We start from the raw sequence: 22724 nt of genomic DNA on the forward strand, positions 1-22724 counted from the left end.
ACCATAAGACGAGCAGGCCAAAGAAAGGCTCTGTGTGGTTTAGTGTGTGCAGGCCAGGATTAGTGTGGTCCAAAACACAAATCCCTCCAGCATGACAGCATGAAAGACGTAAGAATAGACCCATCAACACCAAGAGAAGGAGCCCTAAAAGAACCTACTTACTGAAATAAAAGCCCCACAATGGCTCTTTCAGTTCTTATCTAGTGCTACCCGCTCATTTTAAACTGCAACAGACGAGAATTATCACAGCCAAACAGACCCCGCTGTGATATGAAGTGTCCTTCTTGTAAAAGCTGCATCTTACAGATTACTGAATCTACCCCTTAATTTAAAAGAGGAGAAATTCTCATTGTGGATACACCCACAGATATCCCATTAAAAATCCAATTAGGATGAAGACTCTGTGCATCAACCGCAGAGGAGAGAAGTCTATAAGGATCCAGGAAGCGCGGTCTGAATTAGAGCATTACTGCAGTACTCTGACCGGTGATAAGCACTGAAAGCAAACCTTGCTGATCGCAGGTGTGAATAAACCCTCATCCCGAAAACACATTTGTCTTGGTCAGAGTCTGACCTTATCACTATGCGCACACGTGGCTTAGTTCCTTTTCTCCTCAATGCTACAGAGCCGGTAATATTCAGAGGGAGGTCAGTGAAGCAAGCGATGCGAGTGTCACCCGTCTGTGAGCAGCTTTGGCCTCGACGCGCTCAGCTGTGGCTCTGGAGCAGGTAAACACTGCACTTGGATCGTGTCCGAATGCGACACATCTATTTAGACAGCAACCTAAGAGGATGTTAGATCTGTTTACGTCAAACACGGTTGACAAGTTTAATAAGGCGGATCATTCGCCCTCAGATTTATTCACACTCGTGTTTGATAAGTGATGCAGCATCCAGAAAAAAAAAAAAAAAAAAAAACATTTTGAAAGACAGTCTAACCAAAATGCAAAGAGAAACAGCAGAATGCGAATAGCAAGTGGTAACAGGGATTTAAGTAAAACTCTGCAAAGTGAAACTAAACACTTAAAACAAAACACAAACTAAATTCTGCTGTTGTTACTCAAAGAAAATGACCATTGTTCCCTGCACATGGCCGCATACAGCATGTCCTTAAATGTAGTGTTCAGTGTCACAGCAGAGTCAAATACACGTTAGCCTCCTGAACTTATAACCGTATGCCTACACGCAGAGCAGACCTGCCGTGTTGATTTTACCGGCCAGAGATGATATGTCTGAAAGCATGAACAAGACCGTCGGCTAGCAACATGGCTAATATTTACCCCACATGTCTGTGTGGCCAACCACCACTCAGTTTACAGTAGTAGCGTGTGCGTGTTTAGCCTGACTGTTGCATTTAACCACCGAATATAAACCTGCTGTCAAAACACGGCGAACAAAACGAAAGGAAAGACAGAGAAAGATAGAGACAGAGAGATACAATCCAGACTGTAAGTAGTTGAACAGTCACACGTTTTTTTTTTTTTTTTGCCCTTCAAGCGCTGTGCTTCATCAAATTGAACTTGAAATGGAATAATGGACGCTGCATTAAAGCGTCACGTCTCGCTTTTATTTGAGTGTCGCTACGAGCCCAGCAGGGGGGCAAAGTGCCCGTCCTGCGTGTCTTTCTTCCCTCCTGCTTTTCTTTCTCTCTCCTCCCCCGACTCCTTCCAGGTGCGAGCAACATGATCGGTCACCACCTGTACAGCCCGGCCATGCTGCTCATTTGTTCCCTTGGACTCGGTCATCATTCTGGGCCCTCAATAAAAGGAGGCCACCTCAAGAGTTCACCTACTTCCCTTTGTTTCGTCTGCCTGAGCTGTTTTGAGGCTTTAGGTTACGCGGCGGGAGGTTGAGGATAAGAGGTCAGAAACAGTGATTTTTGATTGCTGCCATCTCTGTATTTGTTTTTGGTGGAATCTTTTTTTTTTTTTGTTTTTTTGTTAGTGTTTTGTTTTCAGTCGTAGGTGTTAGTCAGGCCAAGTATTGTTGTACTGATGTGTATTTGTTTGGCACAACCACCCCGTCCCGTCCTCCCCCACATTTTGAGAACCTTTGTGAAGTTTGTAAGCATCGATAAGAGCTGGAAATAAATCACCTTCAATGTCACTTCTACTTTGACTCTTTTAATCATTCCTTCTGTTGTGTTATTTTCTCCATTTCCCCCTTATGTTCACCAAAGGGGAAGTAACAGAAAATACTTTGTATTCTGTGACTGCCTGAAGTCTTCAACCCGTAGATATCAGCAGCTGCTCTGTATCCTTGATGCTTTGTAGTCCATCACTGCAGATAGTGGTGCTTTGAGATACGAGCTACCATATCCCCCTTTTTTTTTTTTTTTACAATACTTTCCTGTTTCCATCTATCTGATAGATTTTTGTCCATAGAACTGGTTTCTTTTTTTTTTTTTTTTTTAATGTTTTTTTGATCTGCAACCTGGACTTTCTGTCTTTGAGGCTCACATGGGGTTTGCATCCTGAATCTTCTGAGGTCATGATGTCTTCTCTTGAATGTTGACAAGGAAACGCCTACATCCTGGAGAACATTTTGGACTTGTGCAGTGCTCTGTGTATTTTTTTTTTTTTCATCCATGCAAAGTATTTTCCAGTCCACAAGATTTATGCTCCTGCTTTTTTAGAACATACCCAACGGCTGACTTTGACGACCAATTATGTTTGATATCCGTGATAAGATATTTGCTTTTTTGAGCTTCATTAATGTATGTATGTACTTCAATGGTCACCTCTAGTACTTCTAGATAAATCCACCTCAATCTAAGTGGCAAGCTCTGACACATTGTTCTTTTAATACTGATGTAAACCTACTTGATTAAAAGCTGGGACTTGACATTTTATTGGCATTTCTTTTTCAAATTTAATATGCTGTGTAGCACAGAGCCTGAAGAACAAAATATGTGTCCAAATATTTGTTGTCTGGACTGTTAATAAGAGGTACTTAGCTGCCTTCTGCTCAGTCAAAATGTAATCTTACAAAGGAACCAGCTACAACAGCACCGCCAAAACAGATATCACACACTGGCATAGACTCATCTCTGGTCGCTTTTTCTCAGAACTCAGATGTGATGACAGTGGGTGTGTCAGGTTGGCCTGTAGACAAAGCACAAAGTCTGTGTGTTCAAACTGTTCTCCATGGCAGACATTTACCACTCCTTTTTTTTATGAGATGAACAGCAGTGATGGGGGTAAACACGGACCTGCTCCTGTTGGCGGGTTCACACAAGACCAGAGTTGATGACACCCCAGCCCCTATATTCATGCCACATGGGTTTATGCACGTATATATGTGTGTGTGTGTGTGTGTGTGTGTGTGTGTGTGTGTGTGTGTGTGTGTGTGTGTGTGTGTGTGTGTGTGTGTGTGTGTGTGTGTGTGTGTGTGTGTGTGTGTGTGTGTGTGTGTGTGTGTGTGTGTGTGTGTGTGTGGGGGGGGGGGTGTTAGCAGGGTGTAATGTGAACCATCCTGTCCAGGGATGGGTGTGGCCTGAGGCAAAAACCAGACTGAGTGGGAAATCAAGAAGAGGGAGCTCCCAACGAAAATGCAAACAAGCAACAACATGTCCATTAAGTGTAGAAAGTAACCCACATGACTTCACAATAATTCTAGTATAAACTTATGAGGCAGGCATTAAGTCACTTGCTTCTGCCACCCCAAGGCTACTATTATACCCCGATCACATTAGGAAAGTTTAAGTGTAGCAAGCAGAGGGCAAAAGTTATTACAGCTACTGACAGTGAAAAGTAGTTTAATATACAGTATTCCTTGACATATCATGTATGCTTTAAACTGTATTTTTGCCAGACACTGTGCAGTTTAAAGGAGAGCATTTTGCATCACACTCCCCCACCTGTCACATCAGTTAATCTGTTGCCTGTATTTGCTCTAGCTGCAAACAAGTGGTTTATACAGATTCCAAAATCAGCCATATTATACCGAACCTATCTGCACAGCAGTTAATCATGAACAGACAAAGTTGCAAAGCTGACTTTAAGTCAGGGGAGTCCAGGCTACCATTATCCTTCTCCAAATATTTACCCTGCTCCAACATAGCTGAGTTGTCTGTGCTGCACCAACCAGATAGACAGGCAACAGAAAGGGCTGCACTCTGGGGTTAAGGCTAAGTCCAAGGCCACTGAACGCCCCCACATGCATGTCTACTCGGGCACGGAGACATTCACACACACCGCGACTTAGTTCTGATTCTGTGGCCTAGATGAATGCACGGTTCTGATTGTCTTTGCTTGAGGGTATATCATCCGCTTCTAATGACGGCCGTGAACATGTTCCCAAGAAAAATTACAGCTCGAGCCTTTTTGCTATTTCTGAGGCAAATGTATTCCGTGCTCTAATTATCGCATGGACTCTACAAGCGTGGTTTAGTGTAGGACACACAAAACGAGAGCTAGAGAGAGAGAGAGAGAGAGAGAGAGAGAGAGAGAGACTGTGAGAGTGAGTGGCTGTTGGGGAAATGACTGGGTTTGGGTGTGACCTGCTCAGCTATGCACTGGTGATCATGTGAGACCTGTTCTAATTATACACTTCTCAAGAAGAAGGTCGATCCTCTCATGGGCAGATAGCGTGTGCACATGTGTCCAAGAGGGTGCATTAGATTGTGTGTGTGGGTGCAATACTTGTAATGGGGGGTGAGTTGGCTTCATGTAACACAACTCCTCTGAGAATTTGTCCTATTTCAACCCCTCAATCTGTGATAAAGTAAAGTAGGACAACTGATTTTTCATTGAATGTGTTTGGGGGTTTATGTAACAGGAAAACCTTCACAATGTGGTAACGTGTGTGTGTGTGTGTGTGTGTGTGTGTGTGTGTGTGTGTGTGTGTGTGTGTGTGTGTGTGTGTGTGTGTGTGTGTGTGTGTGCCTATGTGTTTGTGGTTTAAGTCTTATCCTGCAGTCAAAGGGCAAATTAGAAGTCAACCAAAACAAAACGTAAATAATTTGAAGTTTACAAAAATGTACGTTTAATCAAATGAAAAAAAATAAAATGCTAATTGGAAAAAAAAAATCTCATTTATGTTGGGTTTTTGAAGAAGAAAATTACAAACAGGTGTAAAAATGTTTGCTCTCTGTCGTTTCTTTTGCTGTTTCCACTGTGGGTTTTAGAGACCTGCTCTGTTTTTCATTACCAGTGGAAAAAAATGGGGCCAGCGGTTAAAAAAAGTATCACCCATCTCCATTAATATACAAGTTCTCGTGGAAAATTAGTCCAAACTGCTAAAATAGGCCCCTCAGGTCCTTCAAAAAGACACCATATATCTGCCAGCTACTCCTTTCCAGTGGTGACCTTTACCTCAACGCGAATGACAATTTGAACGTGTATCACAGTCCTTCCGCCTGTCAATAAAACGCTCCAGTGCTCTGTCGCTGAATATCAACACGTGGTCACTAGACTTCAACTGTGATATCCTGATCTTCAGGGGAACTTGGCGCCATGGTTTCGTAGCAGTTACATTGCTGCAGAAGGATTCCAGTTTCTTCCAAATTGAGTGTTATTTTTCTAGTACTGGCCTCCATTTCTATTGGTTAATATAACATTATACTCCCCAAATTAATTCCTCAGATCTGGGAACACAGCAACATCACTACAGCAGGGTCAGACGGGGGAATAAATTGGTGGTTCAGTGGTGGTTTTTGTTAAATCCTGTAGGATTATGCGAGTTCTTGCGGTACTTGCCCGATAAGCAAAGTTTCAGTGTTCCCAGATTTTTCATCATCTCAAGAGAACAGTGGTGGCTATTAGTAATTGCTTGGAATTGCAGCCAAAACGATGAAAATATGACTCAACATGTAGTGAACAAGAATTATTATCTAATTTAGACAATTTTATGTTGACACTGACGCACTGACACACACGTGCACAGGCATTAGGACATTGTGAGGAAAATTGGGAAAAGTTGAGGCTGGGCCTCACAATGTTCCTCTGTGCACATCTGGCTATAAACACTGGTCTCTGAGTCGCTGTCCTCATCTTAACCCTGCCCTGCTCACACACAGTCAATGACCACGAGTCACCAGTGTCTGCAGGGGCAGAACGCAAACGGAAGTAAAAAAAAAACCACACACAGCCAAACCTTTGTGCGTGTGTCTGTCAATGCTGGAAACTTTGGGTTGAGGTCCGCCCATCTCTAGAGATCTTGTGCTTCGATTAAAAAAAAGTTATTGTGAAAGAGACCGAATGAACGAGAGAGAACGAAAAAGAGGTGTTTGCTTTCCCGTCGCTGCCTAAAAACGGAAAATGACTGCACATAGTGCGTCTGCCCCCAACTGTGCTCCAAAACACTGACACATACAGAGACACACGCACAATCCCCACTGGCCGCCTTCAGGCCTCTGCACAGGAAGTGGTTTGAGTGAGTGAGTGAGTGAGTGAGAGCTACATGATGATGCTATCGCCTCGCTCCTCTCTAGCTGTTGAGACGTGTTGCGCTCAGGGCATCCATATGAGTTCCTACATGCGACGGCCTATTCATGTTTTCCTATTCAAAAGCTTGTACACAGCAGCGTTACCGCTTCCAGAGGGACGGCGCTGCTGAAGGAGATTCAGTGTAATCAGTCGGAAATGCAGCTGACTCTTGACATAAGTGCAGTAAACACTCGTCAAAACATTTGAGCCCGTGCTAGAATCTTCCACAGTGCTGTAAAAAAAAAAAAAAAAAAAAAATCATGGACTGCTTCTTCCTGGATCTAAAAAGCTGCAATTCTCCCCTCCCCTCTGCACCCTTGATCACGTGCGCCAGTCAGCTGACCAGAAATAGGTGGGACTAAGTGGAGCACATGCTGTGACCAGATGGTGCACTCAAGCATGCTATTTCCATTGTGCAAATCCATATATTCCTGCCTGTCAGACTGAATGTGCTCAGCCTCTTATCTGTGGCCTATCTCCCTATAGATATTGCCTCCAGACTTTTAGCTCACCACTTGTTCTTTCTTACCTTAAGTGAGTCAAAGCAGGCGATGACCCGTCCGTTGTCCACCTGGCAGCTCTTGGCCGGATGAGCGAACTTACACTCCTGGTCGGAGCGTGAGCACGTTCCCCTCTGGAACTCCCGACATACTTCCAGTGTCAACCACTTTGTGTCACGGATATGTGTTATGTTCATCGCCATGGCGACACGCTGGCAAAAAGTATTCCAAGCGGAGATCTGTTCAAGCGTGACTGAAGTACCTCTAACGTTTTAATCCACAACTTTATGGTTGTTTTTTGTTGTTGTTGTTGTTGTTGTTTATTTGTTGGTGTTGTTACCGTCTGCGATACTTGTCCGTAAAGTTAAAATTAAACATTCAAAAAGAAAAAGTTCCTATTGATTGAGAGGGCTCCTTTTCCAAAGTGAAATGATGCAGGACGACGGTTTTCTGGGGATGTTAATGACTCATTTTCCTGATCAAACAACAGCTGACAAAGTGATTATATCCAGGAGACTAATCCTGTCTGTAAAGTTTCCTCTCTTAGCTTGACTTTTCTCTCTCACTGTTTATTGCTTACTGAAGAGTCTCGTCTACAACATTCCCAAGCAGAGGTGGCAGACAAACAGACCGGCCCAACTGAGAGCCCTCTGGTTAGGTGCAGTGAAGCAGGCAACAATGGTGACAGTCTGGGTGTAGCCTGCTACAGGACAGTTAAGGACACTGAGGACTGAGTGGAGGCTCAGAAGGGGCAAAGGCGAAGGTGAAAGGCAAGTGGGGTGAGATGCAGTGTGGACCCGGTGGTGCGTTTTGGGCTGCTGCGGTAAGGCTGGTCAGCTGGTGGAGAGTGGCTGGGGCAGCAGGGGGGGGGTGGCGTCGAATGAGGAGAGCTGAGGCTGGAGCCTGGCTGCGTGGAGTGGATGGTGATGGTATGGGAAGGACGACTGGGTCGTCGTCGGAGTGTGGGCTGCGAGGAGGGTGTGGTTGCTGTCCTTGTACTCGTGTTACTGTGGCAGCAAGCGAGCGAGGCAGGGGAGAGGGTGGAGCTTCAGCTGTAGAAGCAGGTCAAAGCTGCAGCAGACATCAGGGAAGGCACTTCCTCTGGAGAGAGAGAGAGAGAGAGAGAGATAAATATAAGAGAGGGAAGGAGAGAAATAAAGATTAGTCTCATTGTAGGCATTAAAAAAAAAAAAAAAAAAAAAAGTTTATTTTCTCTCATTTATCTTTCAGAGGAGGTTCTGACATGCAGCATTATTAAAGTGATGCTAAGCTATGCAGCTGTGGGAATGAAGAATATGTAAAAATGTCAGAAATGCAGGGGTGTCAGCTAAGACAAATACAACTTTCGCCCGCTCTGAACACACACACACACACACACACACACACACACACACACACACACACACACACACACACACACACACACACACACACACACACACCACTCACGGCGGCGCACACGCGCGCGCACTCACATAAATGCACAAAGCAGCCATTCACAACTTTCCACCTCTTCTGGTCCACGCAGGAAAATCAGATCAAATCCTGTGTCACTTACAGTCCAGTAAAGCAAAGCCGGCCATTACAAATGTGTTTAGAGGTGAGAGGCAGAAAGAGAGTGAAAGCGCAGGGGGAAGTTGAGGCAGGGCATGAGGGAGAAGAGGTTAGTCATTTCCTTTCTTGCAAAGCCTTGCAAGAGTGGGGACCAATGAGAGCAAGCAGAGTTGCAGCAACATTCTGGGCTGAGCGCCAGGTGAGAGAAGGGGGAGGAGCAAACAGGAGGCTGACCTGCCCGCTGCCCAGGGAAAGAGAGAGAGAGAGGCAGACTCAGGCTGAACTAATTACTTTGCTCACTATTTCTATGACTATGTGCTTTTTTTTTTCGTGAACTTAAGATAAATGTCTCTGTCGAACAACAATTCATGAAAGATGCTCGATAATATCCTTCTGGGTGAACTATTTCCGAATAAAATATACCACCGTCGTCACGGTCACGTTGCAACGGTCTGTGAACTTGCCCAGCTGTGATAATGTTCATGTTTATTATTTCCCTTTCATAATTGCCCGCTTGTCACATAAAACGGAGGTTATGTTTTTGGTCCAGATTGTTGTGTAATGTTGCCAAAGATTTCTATTTTTGGGTGAATCCATTGTACATGGTTTGCTGGGGGAATTTGCATGATTGGGCTCCCAGGGACCCATTCTGCTCTTATCGCACAGAGCAGCACAAGTCGCCACGCCCTGTGGAGAGAAATCGCTGTTCCAAACCGAGCCTGTGCACCTACGAGCTACCGCTAGCTTTAAAACACTGCAACACACTGTATCGGAGCCCTGCGGCAGCGCAGCGCAGCGCAGGTCATGATGACCAAGCAACATGCATATACGGTATGTTTTACAAGAGAGTGTGAGAGAGAGAGAGAGAGAGAGAGAGAGAGAGAGAGAGAGAGAGAGAGAGAGAGTGGTGGAGAAAACTGCGTAGTTTCACCTTGGATGACCCCTACGATAGCAGAAGTAGCGTCACTGCTAAAAATGACCTTTAGAGTGTAAGCATAATCATAACACAAATGCAGCAACCGTCCGACCACTACAATAGATACCCGGGCACACAGCAAATGATCCTTCATATGACGCAGAGTAGAGGGGAGATTACAGTAAATTAACTTTTCAATAAAGTACTAATACAAAATATATATATCACCTCACTGCGCCATAATTTCACATGACAGGTACTAAGACGTTTTTAAATGCTCCTTTTTTGTAACGTGAAGCAGGAACATTCCTTGTTTGCTGCTGCCTTCAATTGAACCAGACTCAAGGATGGTAATCAATTTTCTGCATTTCGTTACTGTATTTTATTTCTTAAACTGCACTGCAACTTTTATTTTTAGCTTGTTTAACGTTTCAGTGACTGGTTTTAATGTTTCGATCAATGTTCTTAATTGTTTTTAAATTTACTTTTCCTTTGCCTGATGTTTTGATGCTTTTCATGGTTTTATGTGAATCACTTTTAATTGCCAAGTTGTTGAAATGTGCTATACGAATAAACTTGCCTTGCCTTGCCTTGTCACTTTAGTAGTAAATAAACAAAACACTTTTGACTAAGAGTGACTGGTTTTATTGTTTTGGAATGAAACCGTTCCAACATACTCCATGCCGTTTTTTTGTTTATATAACTAAAGGCATGTTTCTATTCCCATGAACTCTATTTACATTAAGTCATTCATCATTTCATCTTCACTGATGTGAAAATATCGAGGCAGCCAAGTCTAATCTTTGTGTGTACTTCTGAGCGGCCTCGGACGTGGTTTTAATATCATTTGATGTTCCATGTATTTACTGCAACAGTTCAGTCAGATAGGGCAACAAAGTTTTAACACTAGTTCAGGTAAGCAAAAATGATCTCTAAACAAAGCCAGAGAAGAGCACAACTAATGAGGTTGAACAGATACTAGGGTTGTGATAATATTGGTAAGATTTTGAATATGATAAAACAAATTTAGTATTAATGTCAATATTCAGCATAATGGTACGACAAATTTTATATGTTTAACTTATGCACAGCAGCAACAAGCGTAGCTGAAAGAAGAGTTACTTAGAAAAAAGGAAGTGGTTTAGTTAGAGGTAACATGTTGAATATTTGAAGGCAAACTGTTATGTTTATGCAGACATATTAAAAAAAACTTGTTTGAAATAAATAATACAAAAAAATCTTCAGTATTTTGTTACACTGTGAAAAATATTGTTGTTACAGAAATACCCTGAAATATAGTGCTATTATTTATAGAGCCATATTGCTCACCCCTAATAGAAGCATCTATTTCAGGAGTTTTTAACTGAAGGCGCCAGGAGCTGTCTTCAATCAAATGAGGGAATGTGATGACTTGATGCATGAAAAGCTGACGCCCTCTGAATTCTGTCTGGCTGCCTAATCAGTTTCTATGGTTTCTATTAGAGACAGATGAACACATATCTGTACGGGTGAAACAATGCGGTGGGGTGTAAGACGTGCGCGTGATAATAAGATCTCAATCTGATCCATCATGTCTGGACATGGGCATCCCTTCCCTATTGATTTCTTCATCTCAGTGGTCCTTCTTGCTGATCTGCCACTCCTTCTATCTAATTCCACTTCAACTATCAGTGCTTTTTGTCTCCAAGGCATCTATTTCAAATAATTGACTGTTTAATATCATCTTCTTTTCTGCTCTTACCACGGAATTTATACTATTTTAACAGATGGCTCTTTGACTTCTTTGGTCTTCCTACTCTTTCCTCTCCCTCCACTTCATCCAATGTCTCTCCCATTGTGCCGTCACTGTCTGGCCTATGTTCTCTTCCAGCATCCTGAGCAGCACTCCCTCAGACTCCAAGGTCTTGCAAACTGGTGCAAGGTCAACCACAATGGAGGAAGGAAAGATGGTGGAACAGGGTAAACGAGAGAGACCGTGTACTTCCTATCACCCGTAGACACGTGGTAGAAACCTTATGGGGCCGCTAGATGAGGAAGTATGTATTCAATATCAGCACATCACCAGCAGCTCGCGGTCATGTGACACCAGCATATGCCTTAACGGCACAAACAGATACTGACATGAAAAACAAGCCTGTGCGTCCTATACTTTCTTTTAATTATGAGCCACAAAACAAATCTGTTCTCAATAAATAAATAAAAAACACGCTGTCAAAATCCACCAATCGTCTACACCGCAAATAAAATCTGTGAGTGATTGTCATGGTGAACTTTGACACATTCTGATCATACACTGTGAGGTTTTCCTGAACACAGACAAGTGTTTTGTTATGAAGACATGTCTTGACTGATTGAAAAGTTGGAGCAATCAAAGCGATCTAAACTGATGTTGACGTTGTCTCTGTGACTAACTGCTAGAGACGGGGAAAAAAAAACTAGAAAGAAGGTGTGGTTCACAGTTTTGATAAAGACTTCCTGAAAATTAATGAGTGACAGATTATTACTCTTCATCATCATAGCTTGACACCACAGGTCATAAAATGCTGCAGGCTCTGTTCTGCATAATCGCATAAGGAATAGCACACTGGGGTTAACTAATGCAGTATTAGTGGAGATGAAACTAAAGCAAAATACAGATTTGCTACTGGTTAGGCTGCACCATCTGCTATGGCTACCAAACGAACTAACCATAGCAGCTATTTTCAGCTTTGACTGCAGAGAGAGGCGTTCGTCTCATTTGGTTTGCTGCTGCTCACTAAAGGGAGTGGTTTCAGCATTTAGACAGAGGTGGAGTCAGGGTGACAGTGTGCTGATACAGGTCATCACAACGCTGAAGGAAATGCAACACCCCCCCGGCCTCGCTGCCGCTACCGCTCCATGTGCCCACAATATAGCATGTCAATATCTCCTGCATTGACCTTTACATAGACACAAACACTCACACACATATGGACACGTGAGTCTCTTCCTCTATCTCTTGATCTTTTTCGCAATGATGCACACATACAGAGACTGAGGGCTGCTACTCTTCTATTCCACATACTTCCCTGAGTATACTTCATTTCTATTGGTGATGGGACTTGGTTGAGAGATTGCACTTAATGAAGTCTGCATATCACACATATGGGCAGAAGGGCTAGGACAACAGCACATTGCAAAGGAACGCAACAATGAATAGACTATTTATTGATACTTTATTTTTTAAGTTTGGTATGTTATGAATAGGGATAATTGATCAAACACAGCTCACATGGAGAACCATGCTCCACAGATTCCTGATAAACTAAATTCTTGCTATTTTGAGCATTCTCATACTTGTGATTGTTATCGTTTTCCTCGTTGTCATCATCGAGTAAGTATCTCCTCTCAACTTTTAGCTTAACTAACTTACTTGTAATTAGATTAAATAACGTGGTTCTAACAGTGAGTCTTGGGGTAGGAATGCAAAACAAACAATGCCTATTGATTCCTCTTGGAGCAAACCTCTGGAGACAATGTGATCACTTGTTTAGGATACATGGACAAAGCTATACACACACACACACGGGCGAACACACAAACCTCTATCTGTCCAAACACTGCGTATTCTTAAGCTGTGTTGAATATCTGACTGCATCTTTGTGTGCGCATGTGTGCGTAAGGATGTGGTGAAATCAACGGACAGTGAGGATAATTGCTGGCCTTATGGTTTAATGAGTGGCCCCTTGGCTCACATTTATGATGTCTGTGTGAATTGTGCTGAGACGCAGGCTGACCTCTACCTATACAGACAGGACAAATTTAACGAATCTGAGCCTAAATGAGTGAAGATAACAAACGGACAATTTATGGCTATTAAAATAATGTGAATTATATGCTCTGACATTAGCAAAGATCAGATATCAACCCAACTGAAGATCTTTGTGAGGTTTGGGATAGTCTTATTAGATGGGCAAATATCTTCTCAAGGTATTGTGTTGATCTCTCCAGTAGGGTTTAGAGAAGTGAAAAATCCAAAACATACAGCACTGAAACTGTTCTGGCATGTGATGCTTGACCAACACCTTACTTACACTGTTTTTTTTTTTTTTTTTCTGTTTGTTGAAAAGTAGCACAACCTGTCAGTCTCAAACCGCACTCACTGATGTGTTAAAATGACCTCTTCTTAAGACAACAGCTTTTCATCTGTCTGTCAGTTTATTCATTTACATACAGATAGAACATATTTTCAGTCCTGAACATACACCAGGCCGTTATGCAATCATGTATGCCATAACCATGTCCACACAGGACCTACATTTGGCTTCTTCATTTGTTTGTTGCACGCAAACATGCATGACCAGTGACCAACTTTATCTTCTGTACAAGTTATCAATTATTGTGTTTAGTCAGTCATTTCAAGGAGGGCAGGCAATCCTATCGCACGTACCATACCTGCATTCATTGACCTTGTGTTGGGCCTGCTTCTAATAGACTGAGGCAAACCCCGCGACACATAGACTCGGTCACAACAATAGAAAAAGGCTCGGTAGTGAGGCTGCTAGAAAAAGTAGTCTGTGGCTTCATCAGAGATGAGAAGAGATTTAAGATTGTCAGGGCTGTGAGCAGGAGCTGATGCAACTGAGGTGAAGAAAAACAAGGACAAGTTTGTGTTGACACATGTACTGAGGTCTGGACAGAACAACAAAGAAATAACTAGACACTTATTAAGGGCTCCACAAACAGCAACTCAGACAAAGGCGGACACTGGCAATATGTCTGAAACAGAAGCCTGAACATTATTAAGGGCTGATAAGAACAGAAACAGATAAATATCATGTCAGGTTAAAGCTTATTAATTACTGATGTAGTAAGGAACAGTGTCTCCCACAGTTGTTCAAGTCAGTTTCATATTAGCTTAGCTTGAAACTGTGAAAAGCGGTGAGTGTGTGACTTGGCCAAACCTGTCAAACTGTTGCTTAGAGGTTTTGAAATGTGGTCATAACACCAGACGAACATACAGAGAAGCCCTCGTGTAATAACGGCTTAACCTGTCAGCGCAGATTCAGTCATGCACATAATCCTGTCTGTAGAGCAGATTCTAAATCATAGCCAACACACATGAATGCAGAGCAATTTGCACCTCAATTCATACAACCCCACACAGAGAGGGGCAATGTGATATTTGGCCATTCTTGCCTGCTGTCCTCACACGCACTGACAACAGCAGCAGCAGCGTGTTCGACAGGCCTCTGCCAGACAGAAATTGACAGTCTACCTGCAGCGGAGCGACTGTGGAGGTTTTACAAAGTCTCAACAACGCAATCTGCCACACATCCATCTGCTGCTGCGCCCGCTTTACATGCGTGCACGTACTTGGGTGGGTGTGCTACTGTCTGTCTGAGCCACCATGAATCCCTCTAAGTCACAACAACAACATTCCTCATCATTGCCCCAACCACAGGCACACCACAAGAGGAAACCCAGAGAGTCAAAGGGGAGGAGGGCAGAGATGGTTGAGGAGAGGGACAAAGACAGTAGAGGAGTTGAAATCGCTGAAGATCTTCTTGCTTTCATACACGTGTGTTTTTTTTGTTTTGAAGAGAATCATGACCACATGTTATTCATTCACCCTTTTGGTCCATTTAAATTAGCCTGATCCACACAGACGGGGCCTAACTCCTTAAAGAATGAAAAACATTCGGGCAATCTCAAATAATTCCACAAAGCCCTAATAAAGTATGATATAACTTACGTTCACTCCCGTTTAAACATCCGTGAGTAAAATCCCTCCATTTACTGGTTCTCCTTCCTCCCTGTCTCTCTCTCCTTCTTGCCCCTCTTTCCTTCTCTCTTCAACTTTCTTCCTCTCTGTTACGCCCCCTCTGTCAGACACATGCAAACACTCACTTAGTCACACACACACACACACACACACACACTCCCACAGACAGAGTCACCCTCTCACACACTCTCTCCTCCCGCGACCCGGAATGCTTGGCAAGATTCTACTGTACTGAAATACTGCTCACCATATAAGGTAGCAGCAGCTTCATATGTCACACACAATTTACATAGAGTGGGGCGGGAGTTTGCCTTACACAGCACGGACACGTTGGAAACACGCATACACACATGCAAAACCATGCTTCCCCCCCCCCTCTTTAGGCTGACGCAGCAGGAGAGGGAAGACGAAAAAGGGAGACTCACATTTTAGCATTCTCCCTGTTAACCAAGCCCTGCAGGATAACTCCCAACATGTCCAGTGTTGAGTCAGACAGAGGGAATGAAAGCTGAGTGGGCGATCTATTGATCCTCTTCACTGCTTCCTGGAACAATCGTGGCCCTCCAAACGCACACGCACGCAAACACCAGCAAATGTTCTTGCTAACCAGCGCTACCCTCAGGAAGTATCTATTGTGTGACTGTCTGCTTCGAGCCAAGAATGTGTCTTACTGTGTGTGTGTGTGTGTGCCAATATCTATAAAACAAGCCGTAACAAATAGAAGTTAGCCCTGTGGTCCACACGCTGAACACGCACGGTAGACACTGGGGCAAGCAAGCTCCGTATCTGCACATATGCTCCACTGCACTGGTGCTTACTTTGGAAAGTGAAGACAGCAGCGCGCGCGCGCGCACACACACACACACACACACACACACACACACACACACACACACACACACACACACACAGGAGGAAAGATCTAGATAAACCAATGAGACAGGGAAGGAGGGTTATGAACCGAGCTCTTACCTCTCACATTGCTCTCCAGTTTGTGTGTGTGTGTGTGCGCGCGCTTCCGCGTGTCGATTAGCTCTGTATGTTTATGCGTGTATCTAGACAGGCCGCGACAGCAGACCCCCAGGCACCGGCTGGACCATTCTCAGGCAGGCAGGCAGGCAAGAACACAGCGAGGCAGAGAGCGACTGGCAGGAGAGAGGCAAGCGAGTGAATCAGCAGCGAATGAGTAAAGGAGCTGTACGGAGCCGAGCAGCAGAGTGAGTGAGTGAGAGAGAGAGAGAGAGAGAGAGGGAGAGAGAGGAGTGTTTGTCTGTGTGTGTGTGTGTGTGTGTGTGTGTGTGTGTGTGTGTGTGTGTGTGTGTGCGCGCGCGTGCGCGTGCGTTGCAGCGTTGGCTGTGTGCGCTAGTGTCTCCCCTCCCCTGCCTCTTCAAGTGGCTGAGCTGGGTTGTGCAGAGCTGTGCTGAGACGGGCTGGGCCGTGTCTTTACTGACTCCCCAGCCTCTGGATCGTCTGTCTGCTGCAGGAAAGTGGTGCTCACTGGGCGGCAGTAGCAACAGCTGTGGAGGAGGAGGAGGTGGAGGAAGACGAGGAGGAGGAGGAGGAGGAGGAGGGAGCCCTGATTGCACTGGGCATACAGATCCTGCAGTTCTCTCTCCCTCCCCTCTCTTCCTCACTAAAGCTGGCCACGCCCCCCCCCCCTCCTAAAACAACACCAGGAAGTGCTGGCTCAGTTACAGCAGCACTGCCCTTGCCTATCCAGTGAAGCTGAGGAAGGAGAGAGGGAAGAGGCAGAAAGGAAAGATTGGGAAAACACAGCGAGAAGAAAAAAAGGGAAATTAGTAATGGGATAAGCATACAAGGAAAGACAGGTCGAGCTCAGTTAGGAAGGGCAGAAGAAAAGCCAGGATAGTGATGTTAAATACAGCCAGAGAGGAAAGAGGGCCGGAGACAAGTGAAACAAGGGAATTAATGAGGTAAGGAAGAACAAGGAGAAAATGGCAGTTGGAAAGAATGAATAGATTAAGGGGGTGCGGTGGACACAATTATGGAAAGAGTTACAGGGAGTTTGCGACAGATTAGGTCTGACTTCTGCCCGGATCCCCTCTCTCTCTTTAATGCTGCTTTTCTGCTGTGGCATGCAACCCTCAGCTCAACCTCACACTAGCCTATATTATAAAATCAATCACACCGACCTACAATCAATCAAACTATACTACCCTAATGAGTGGTTCCACATTCAGGGTAACATAAGGTGTGTTAACACCCAGGAAATGATGACTCCAAAAAAATATGCAGGCCAATGCAGTTTGGTTGCAAATCCACATTATATTATAAAAAGACTAACTAAGAAAACAGACAGGCAACTGCTGCTACCAGCTGTCCTGCACTGTTGTAGACACAAAGCTTCTGCTGCCACAACCCTTGAATCCAGAGGAAAGCTGAAAGGGCTAAGGAAGCCTCCAAGAATTTGATTTGGACCTGATGCTGCAATATCCGGTAGCTATGGAGATAGTGGCGCTGGCATCTGCATGAATCCTTACAGATTATAAGATGTGTGCTGACGCCAAGTTCTGTGACAGATTGTGGATATTGTCTGACTCATTTCAGTTGATTGTGATCAAAGGGAGAGTGTCCTTATACTGCTCCCTGTTAGGAATATTAAAAAAAATAGCTTCGTAACATTCCACATTCCACTGACTACACTGAGTTCACACAGGAGTCCATACTCGTAGGGACGTGGAAGGTCCAATTCTTTCTTTGGTGTGTTATCTGTAAAATACTGCAATAAAATATCCCATTGCCTATCATCCCCCAATTGTCTTTCTGTTTCACTCCTTCCCTATCTCTCTGGGCCACTTTCTAGTGCTGCACGGCTCTGTTTAATACAAAGCTGGTGATAAGTCATCTCTAATTTACACAGCAGTCCCTTAACCCCCCCGTGACAATCTGTGGTTGAGCCCAGGCTACAGTGCTAGCCCTTTACCTAGCCAATATTCTGCTGCAATGTGTCCACACACTCACAAAGAACAAAAAAACATGCTGTACACCTCAGACAAAAGAAAGATGTTGAAAGAGTTAATCAAATTGTGATAGACAGTTGAATTATTAGCAACAACAGCAACATGCATGCCTTGGTCTATTTCCAGCCGTCGTTCATTAGTGATGGAAGGATCTATTTCCAACCATGGAAACAACTCTTAGATTAGCGGAGCAAACTGTTTGAGGGCTGATCAATGAAAGCGGCGGGTCACTCTAACCTCCAAATGGAGCTTTGCTTGACCCATACTGAAGAAACACGGTGATTGATGTTGTTCTGGCTCAATAGGAGACGTATTAGTAGCGCCTCCAAAGATCTGGGCTCACTGTGAAACTCAGACACTGACGTGGAATTTCCCCTCAGCTGCAGCTGAGTTTACGCCAGTGCTTCTGTGCCTTTTGCTCTCTGCATCTTTCTTTTACTCTTCTGTGCTGCTACTTCATTCCTATTCAATATCGCTATTCTGTCTATGTCTTTTTCCTCGCTGTCTCTCTTCTCTTATGACAACATCTTAATTCCCCTAAACTCCCAATTGAAAGCTCTACAACAACTTGTCTTTTTGAGACAACCAACAGGACTTTCCCCTTGTCCAATTATAAGTGAGTGCAGAGACAAATTTTGCAGTTACTACATGGTTTGATCATTCAGTTTGACAAGTAATCCTTTCAAGTTTCATTCTGCATCTAATCTGATTAAACATACAACAGGAGCCTATTTCTACATTCATATTTCTTTATGTGACATCAGCCAAATGTTTTAACGTCCTCCTCTGATATCTCACAGACTGTTGTTCGCTGTGAGATCAGCGAGGCTGAAGAGCCGTTAAACGATGTGCAAAGAGCAACAGGAATAAACATACCGAGATTGAGCAAGCTGTTCACACACATATTAATGCTAACCAACCGAAAACAGGAAGAGGTGTGTGTGTGTGTGTGTGTGTGTGTGTGTGTGTGTGTGTGTGTGTGTGTGTGTGTGTGTGTGTGTGTGTGTGGAGGAGGGGGGGAATTCCACCACTTTTATACACTAAGATCAGTGAACTAGTCAACCCTATGAAAGTAATCTTAGTCATGTCACAATCAAATCGCATCATGGGTAGTGCCTCTACCACATTGATTTTGATCATTCTTATTATCTGTCTCTACGGAGTTTTCCACATTCATGGGGTTAAAGTAAAGAGGAGAGTAATAGTGCAGTTTCACAAGGAAACTCAGAATATTCAAGAAATTCCCTCCAACCTCTTTATTAATAACATTAATCTTAGGCTAACACAATCTAGCATGTGCTTCTGTTTCTGTCAGATCATCAGATCCTAACTATTCACATTTTATTTTCTCTCCCTCCTCCCTAAAGAGCACAAACTTCCACCTTAAGCTTCCCCATCATCTCAGCACTCTGCTATTTCTCAGCCCTCTGTAAATGACACTGGCCGCCCAATGTGAACTCTCACTCCTCTGAGGAAATGTCCCAGAGCTCTGGTGTGCCAAACTCTGACGGCTCATCTATCACTAAAGCTCCAAATACACATTACACTCACATTACAGACCATCACAGCAACAACTGAACAGCACAACGTTCTGGAGAAAGGCAAGCAGCTGCATTCAACCTAGGCCATATCCATATAGTTAAAATTCAAGGCTTGCAGAATGACAAAGCAAAAATATTGCTTTGAGATCATTTCTACTCTTAACACAACTCAACAGGAAAACAAATACTGCTGTTTGTGTGCAAATTTGCATTCACGTTTCCCTACTGCAGAGTTTGTGGTTTTCACTGAACTTCTTTCCATTTTGATTTGGAGAGGGGAAGCAGGTGCAATTCAAGCTGTCAGGTTTGAAATACAGAGAGGAAATAGCACACTGTCTTGTCCCCATCTGACACCACTGTGTGTATGCGAGTGTGTATGTGCCATACAAGCTCGAAGCTTATCTTGGAGATAAAATGAAAAGGAATGGAAACACCCTTTGCAAAGGGGCCTTTCAGCTAATTTTCGGTCTAAATGTAGCCTGCAGATATACTGTTGCATATAATGTACAAAGTGGAATATAAAATGAGACAAATTTGGAGAATATTGCAATTATTGTAACAAAAATATTGTACTTATGTTTTGTCTAGCAGAGAAAGTTTCCTTTTCTGTAAAGCATAAGAGAAAGTAAGCTCACCAGTTTACAGTTACAATATTTAGGAAGCAACTAAAAAAATATAACTAAAAGGAAACATTAAATAATTGCACATGATTTCATTTTAAGTTACTTTCAAACAGTAATCCTACAGATAGATTTTAGAGACAGAAAGCTTACCTGTGTGCCTGTCTATCGCTGACGTGACACTAGCACAGATGAAGCCACTTCAACACAGGCCACGAGGATGCAATGCATTGTGGGACAAACTAGCATTTTCATTTCTCTCTTCCGCTAGTTCTCTCTGTGCTCTCACACTCTCATAATAGCACCTTCTGCTTGGCAACGGCCATACCACAAATGTGGTCAGGTTTACAGCGAACCATCACTGCGCAACATCACGTCTCCATGACAACCACTCCTTATCTAATTTGCATCTTCTGCTTGCATTATCTACTTGTGCCAAATATGGTCACCTTGTTTTTTCCCCCCGCCTCTTTCTGCATCCCCTTTTTTTTTTTTATAACTTCCTCTTTGCCTCCATTTGCACAACTGTGTGCACACGCTTTGTCGATGTGCACATTGACATATATGCATGCTTGCATGGCTGAGTGTGTGAAAAGAGGAAGTGCCTGTGACATTAGAGCAGTTTGCAGCTTGAGAGATAACCAGCAAAAGAACTTTGAAAATTAGGAAGCAGGGTGTCGTAAAGGTTTGTCGTTGAGAGACTTAAAAAAGAAAAGGGACCTGCAAAATGTTATCGCAACCCTCAACCTCACCCCCACCTCAAAACCAGGTCCATCGTCAAAAGGACTTCACTTACCCCCTTGGTTCTTCCTCCGTGAGGCTGGCGCGGGCGTTTAGCTGCCTCTTCTTCCTCCCCAAAGGATTGTGTCTATCAAACTATCACTGGAATGTTGAACCAGGCCCCTTGGGGCCCACACACACACACACACACACACAGCAGCAGTCAGCAGCACTCAGCACCTGCCTCCGACTGCCAGCACAGAGAAAGAGACACGGTCAATCACACGGGACATCACGACGAAGGGGGAAAGAGCAGACGAGAGAGAGAGGCAGACAGCAAGCCCTTTATCGGCACAAATACACTACTGAGCAGGTAGCATGTTCTGTGTAACAGTACATCGTGGCCGCACATAATCTATCATTATTAAAGTAATTATAGAGTCTTTGCCTATGCGAGTAAGGTCAAGACCATTTGCAGCCTGTGTTTCATCTTAGAAATGTAAGGCCACGTATTCTGCAGTGCATAGTGTTTTATGTTGCAATGGTAGTGTTGCTTGTACACTACGTATTGGAAGCTACTAATGTACAGGTAATACAGTGTAAATGAGGAAAATTTTAGGGAAGAGTAACATATGGTATTCTTCCATGAAATATTTGTCACAGACATTATTTCTGGCATTTTGGTGACTTTTTACACATAAAACAAAAATGAAAAAGAAGTAAAATTGAGAACAGCATCTGCATGTTTACAATTTTGGAATGCACAATTTAAATCACTGGGTAATTTGAAGTTGAATATGATTTTAATGAACAGACTTTTAGGCCCCAATGATTGAAGCACAGTGGGATGTTGCGGGATTATGGTAAATCGAGTCAACGAGGGTTTTAAGGATAATTTACTGATGTTTCATCAGTGGTGAAAGTTCAGAGGACCTCTGTATGTCTAACCTGGGGGTAAGGACCATATAGGGATCCCAATATTAATTTGATCAGCTACAACATGATAAAATGGATCAGAAAATAGTTTAAACCAAAACTATGTATATTTTTTTCACTATTTTATTTTGTAAAATTATGAATAATTTTATCCCTTCTGGCCTCTAAAAATCCCTCTTTGGCTAAACCGCTTATAACTATTAATAAAGGGCCTGGAACTACTTCTATGAAGAAATATAGCACACTTATTTGTAAAAATCGACAAAATAACTCGCATAATGATTAAAGTGTTTGGCAACAGTAACTACGGTTTCACAACAGTTAATCAATAATAGGGTGACCAGGTGTCCTGCACAGCATTTTTTTTATCCCTTGTCCCACATATTGAGACAATGTCTTGCATTTTGATTAGTTCTAGTTTTCAAAAGTCAACACTGAAAGACAGACATATGTTTAATATTTTTCTTTTTTCTGCAGTCTCATTGAAGGCTGTTTGTATCAATCAAACTGCACATATCTGTGTCATGTACAAGTTACTCTGTCTCCATCTTTGCTGCCAAAACAGGCTTCCCTTTATACTTACTGTACAAGTATTTACATTGCAGGAGATTTGGAAAAGTTAGTCCTTCACATGCTAAAGTCTGGAACCTGCACCCTCTATTAAGTGGTTTATTTATGTCAAAATTCTAGATGATCTCCCAGCATTGGTTACATGTCCTTCACAAACATACTCTTTGCCCCACATTCAGATTTTTGGGATCTGGTCCCTTTAATCACTAATGATT

General features: G+C 43.3%; 1 protein-coding gene across 11 annotated transcripts in view; it reads right to left on the bottom strand.

The window, feature by feature from the left end:
- LOC138625364 (muscleblind-like protein 1) overlaps positions 1 to 21233 on the bottom strand; it is a 42104-nt gene extending 20871 nt beyond the window's left edge. For 3 of the 11 annotated variants that reach the window (XM_069706253.1, XM_069706252.1, XM_069706251.1), the window contains exons 1-2: positions 21080 to 21230; positions 6958 to 8029 (exon numbers count right to left, since the gene is read on the bottom strand). In XM_069706253.1, coding sequence (XP_069562354.1) covers positions 6958 to 7131 — 174 coding nt within the window. In that variant the 5' untranslated portion in view covers positions 7132 to 8029; positions 21080 to 21230. Of the gene's footprint in view, positions 1 to 6957; positions 8030 to 15111; positions 15513 to 15566; positions 16013 to 16113; positions 16766 to 20436; positions 20511 to 21079 lie in introns of those variants that run through there. The other 8 variants (XR_011311233.1, XR_011311234.1, XM_069706245.1 and 5 more) reach the window with 8 other exon arrangements.
- Between the last annotated feature and the right edge of the window lie 1491 nt (positions 21234 to 22724).

This window comes from Brachyistius frenatus, unplaced genomic scaffold (assembly GCF_029030835.1).
Source record: "Brachyistius frenatus isolate BFR_SWC_R1_liver_20210118 unplaced genomic scaffold, ASM2903083v1 Contig_61, whole genome shotgun sequence".
In the NCBI taxonomy this organism is placed as follows: domain Eukaryota; kingdom Metazoa; phylum Chordata; class Actinopteri; family Embiotocidae; genus Brachyistius; species Brachyistius frenatus.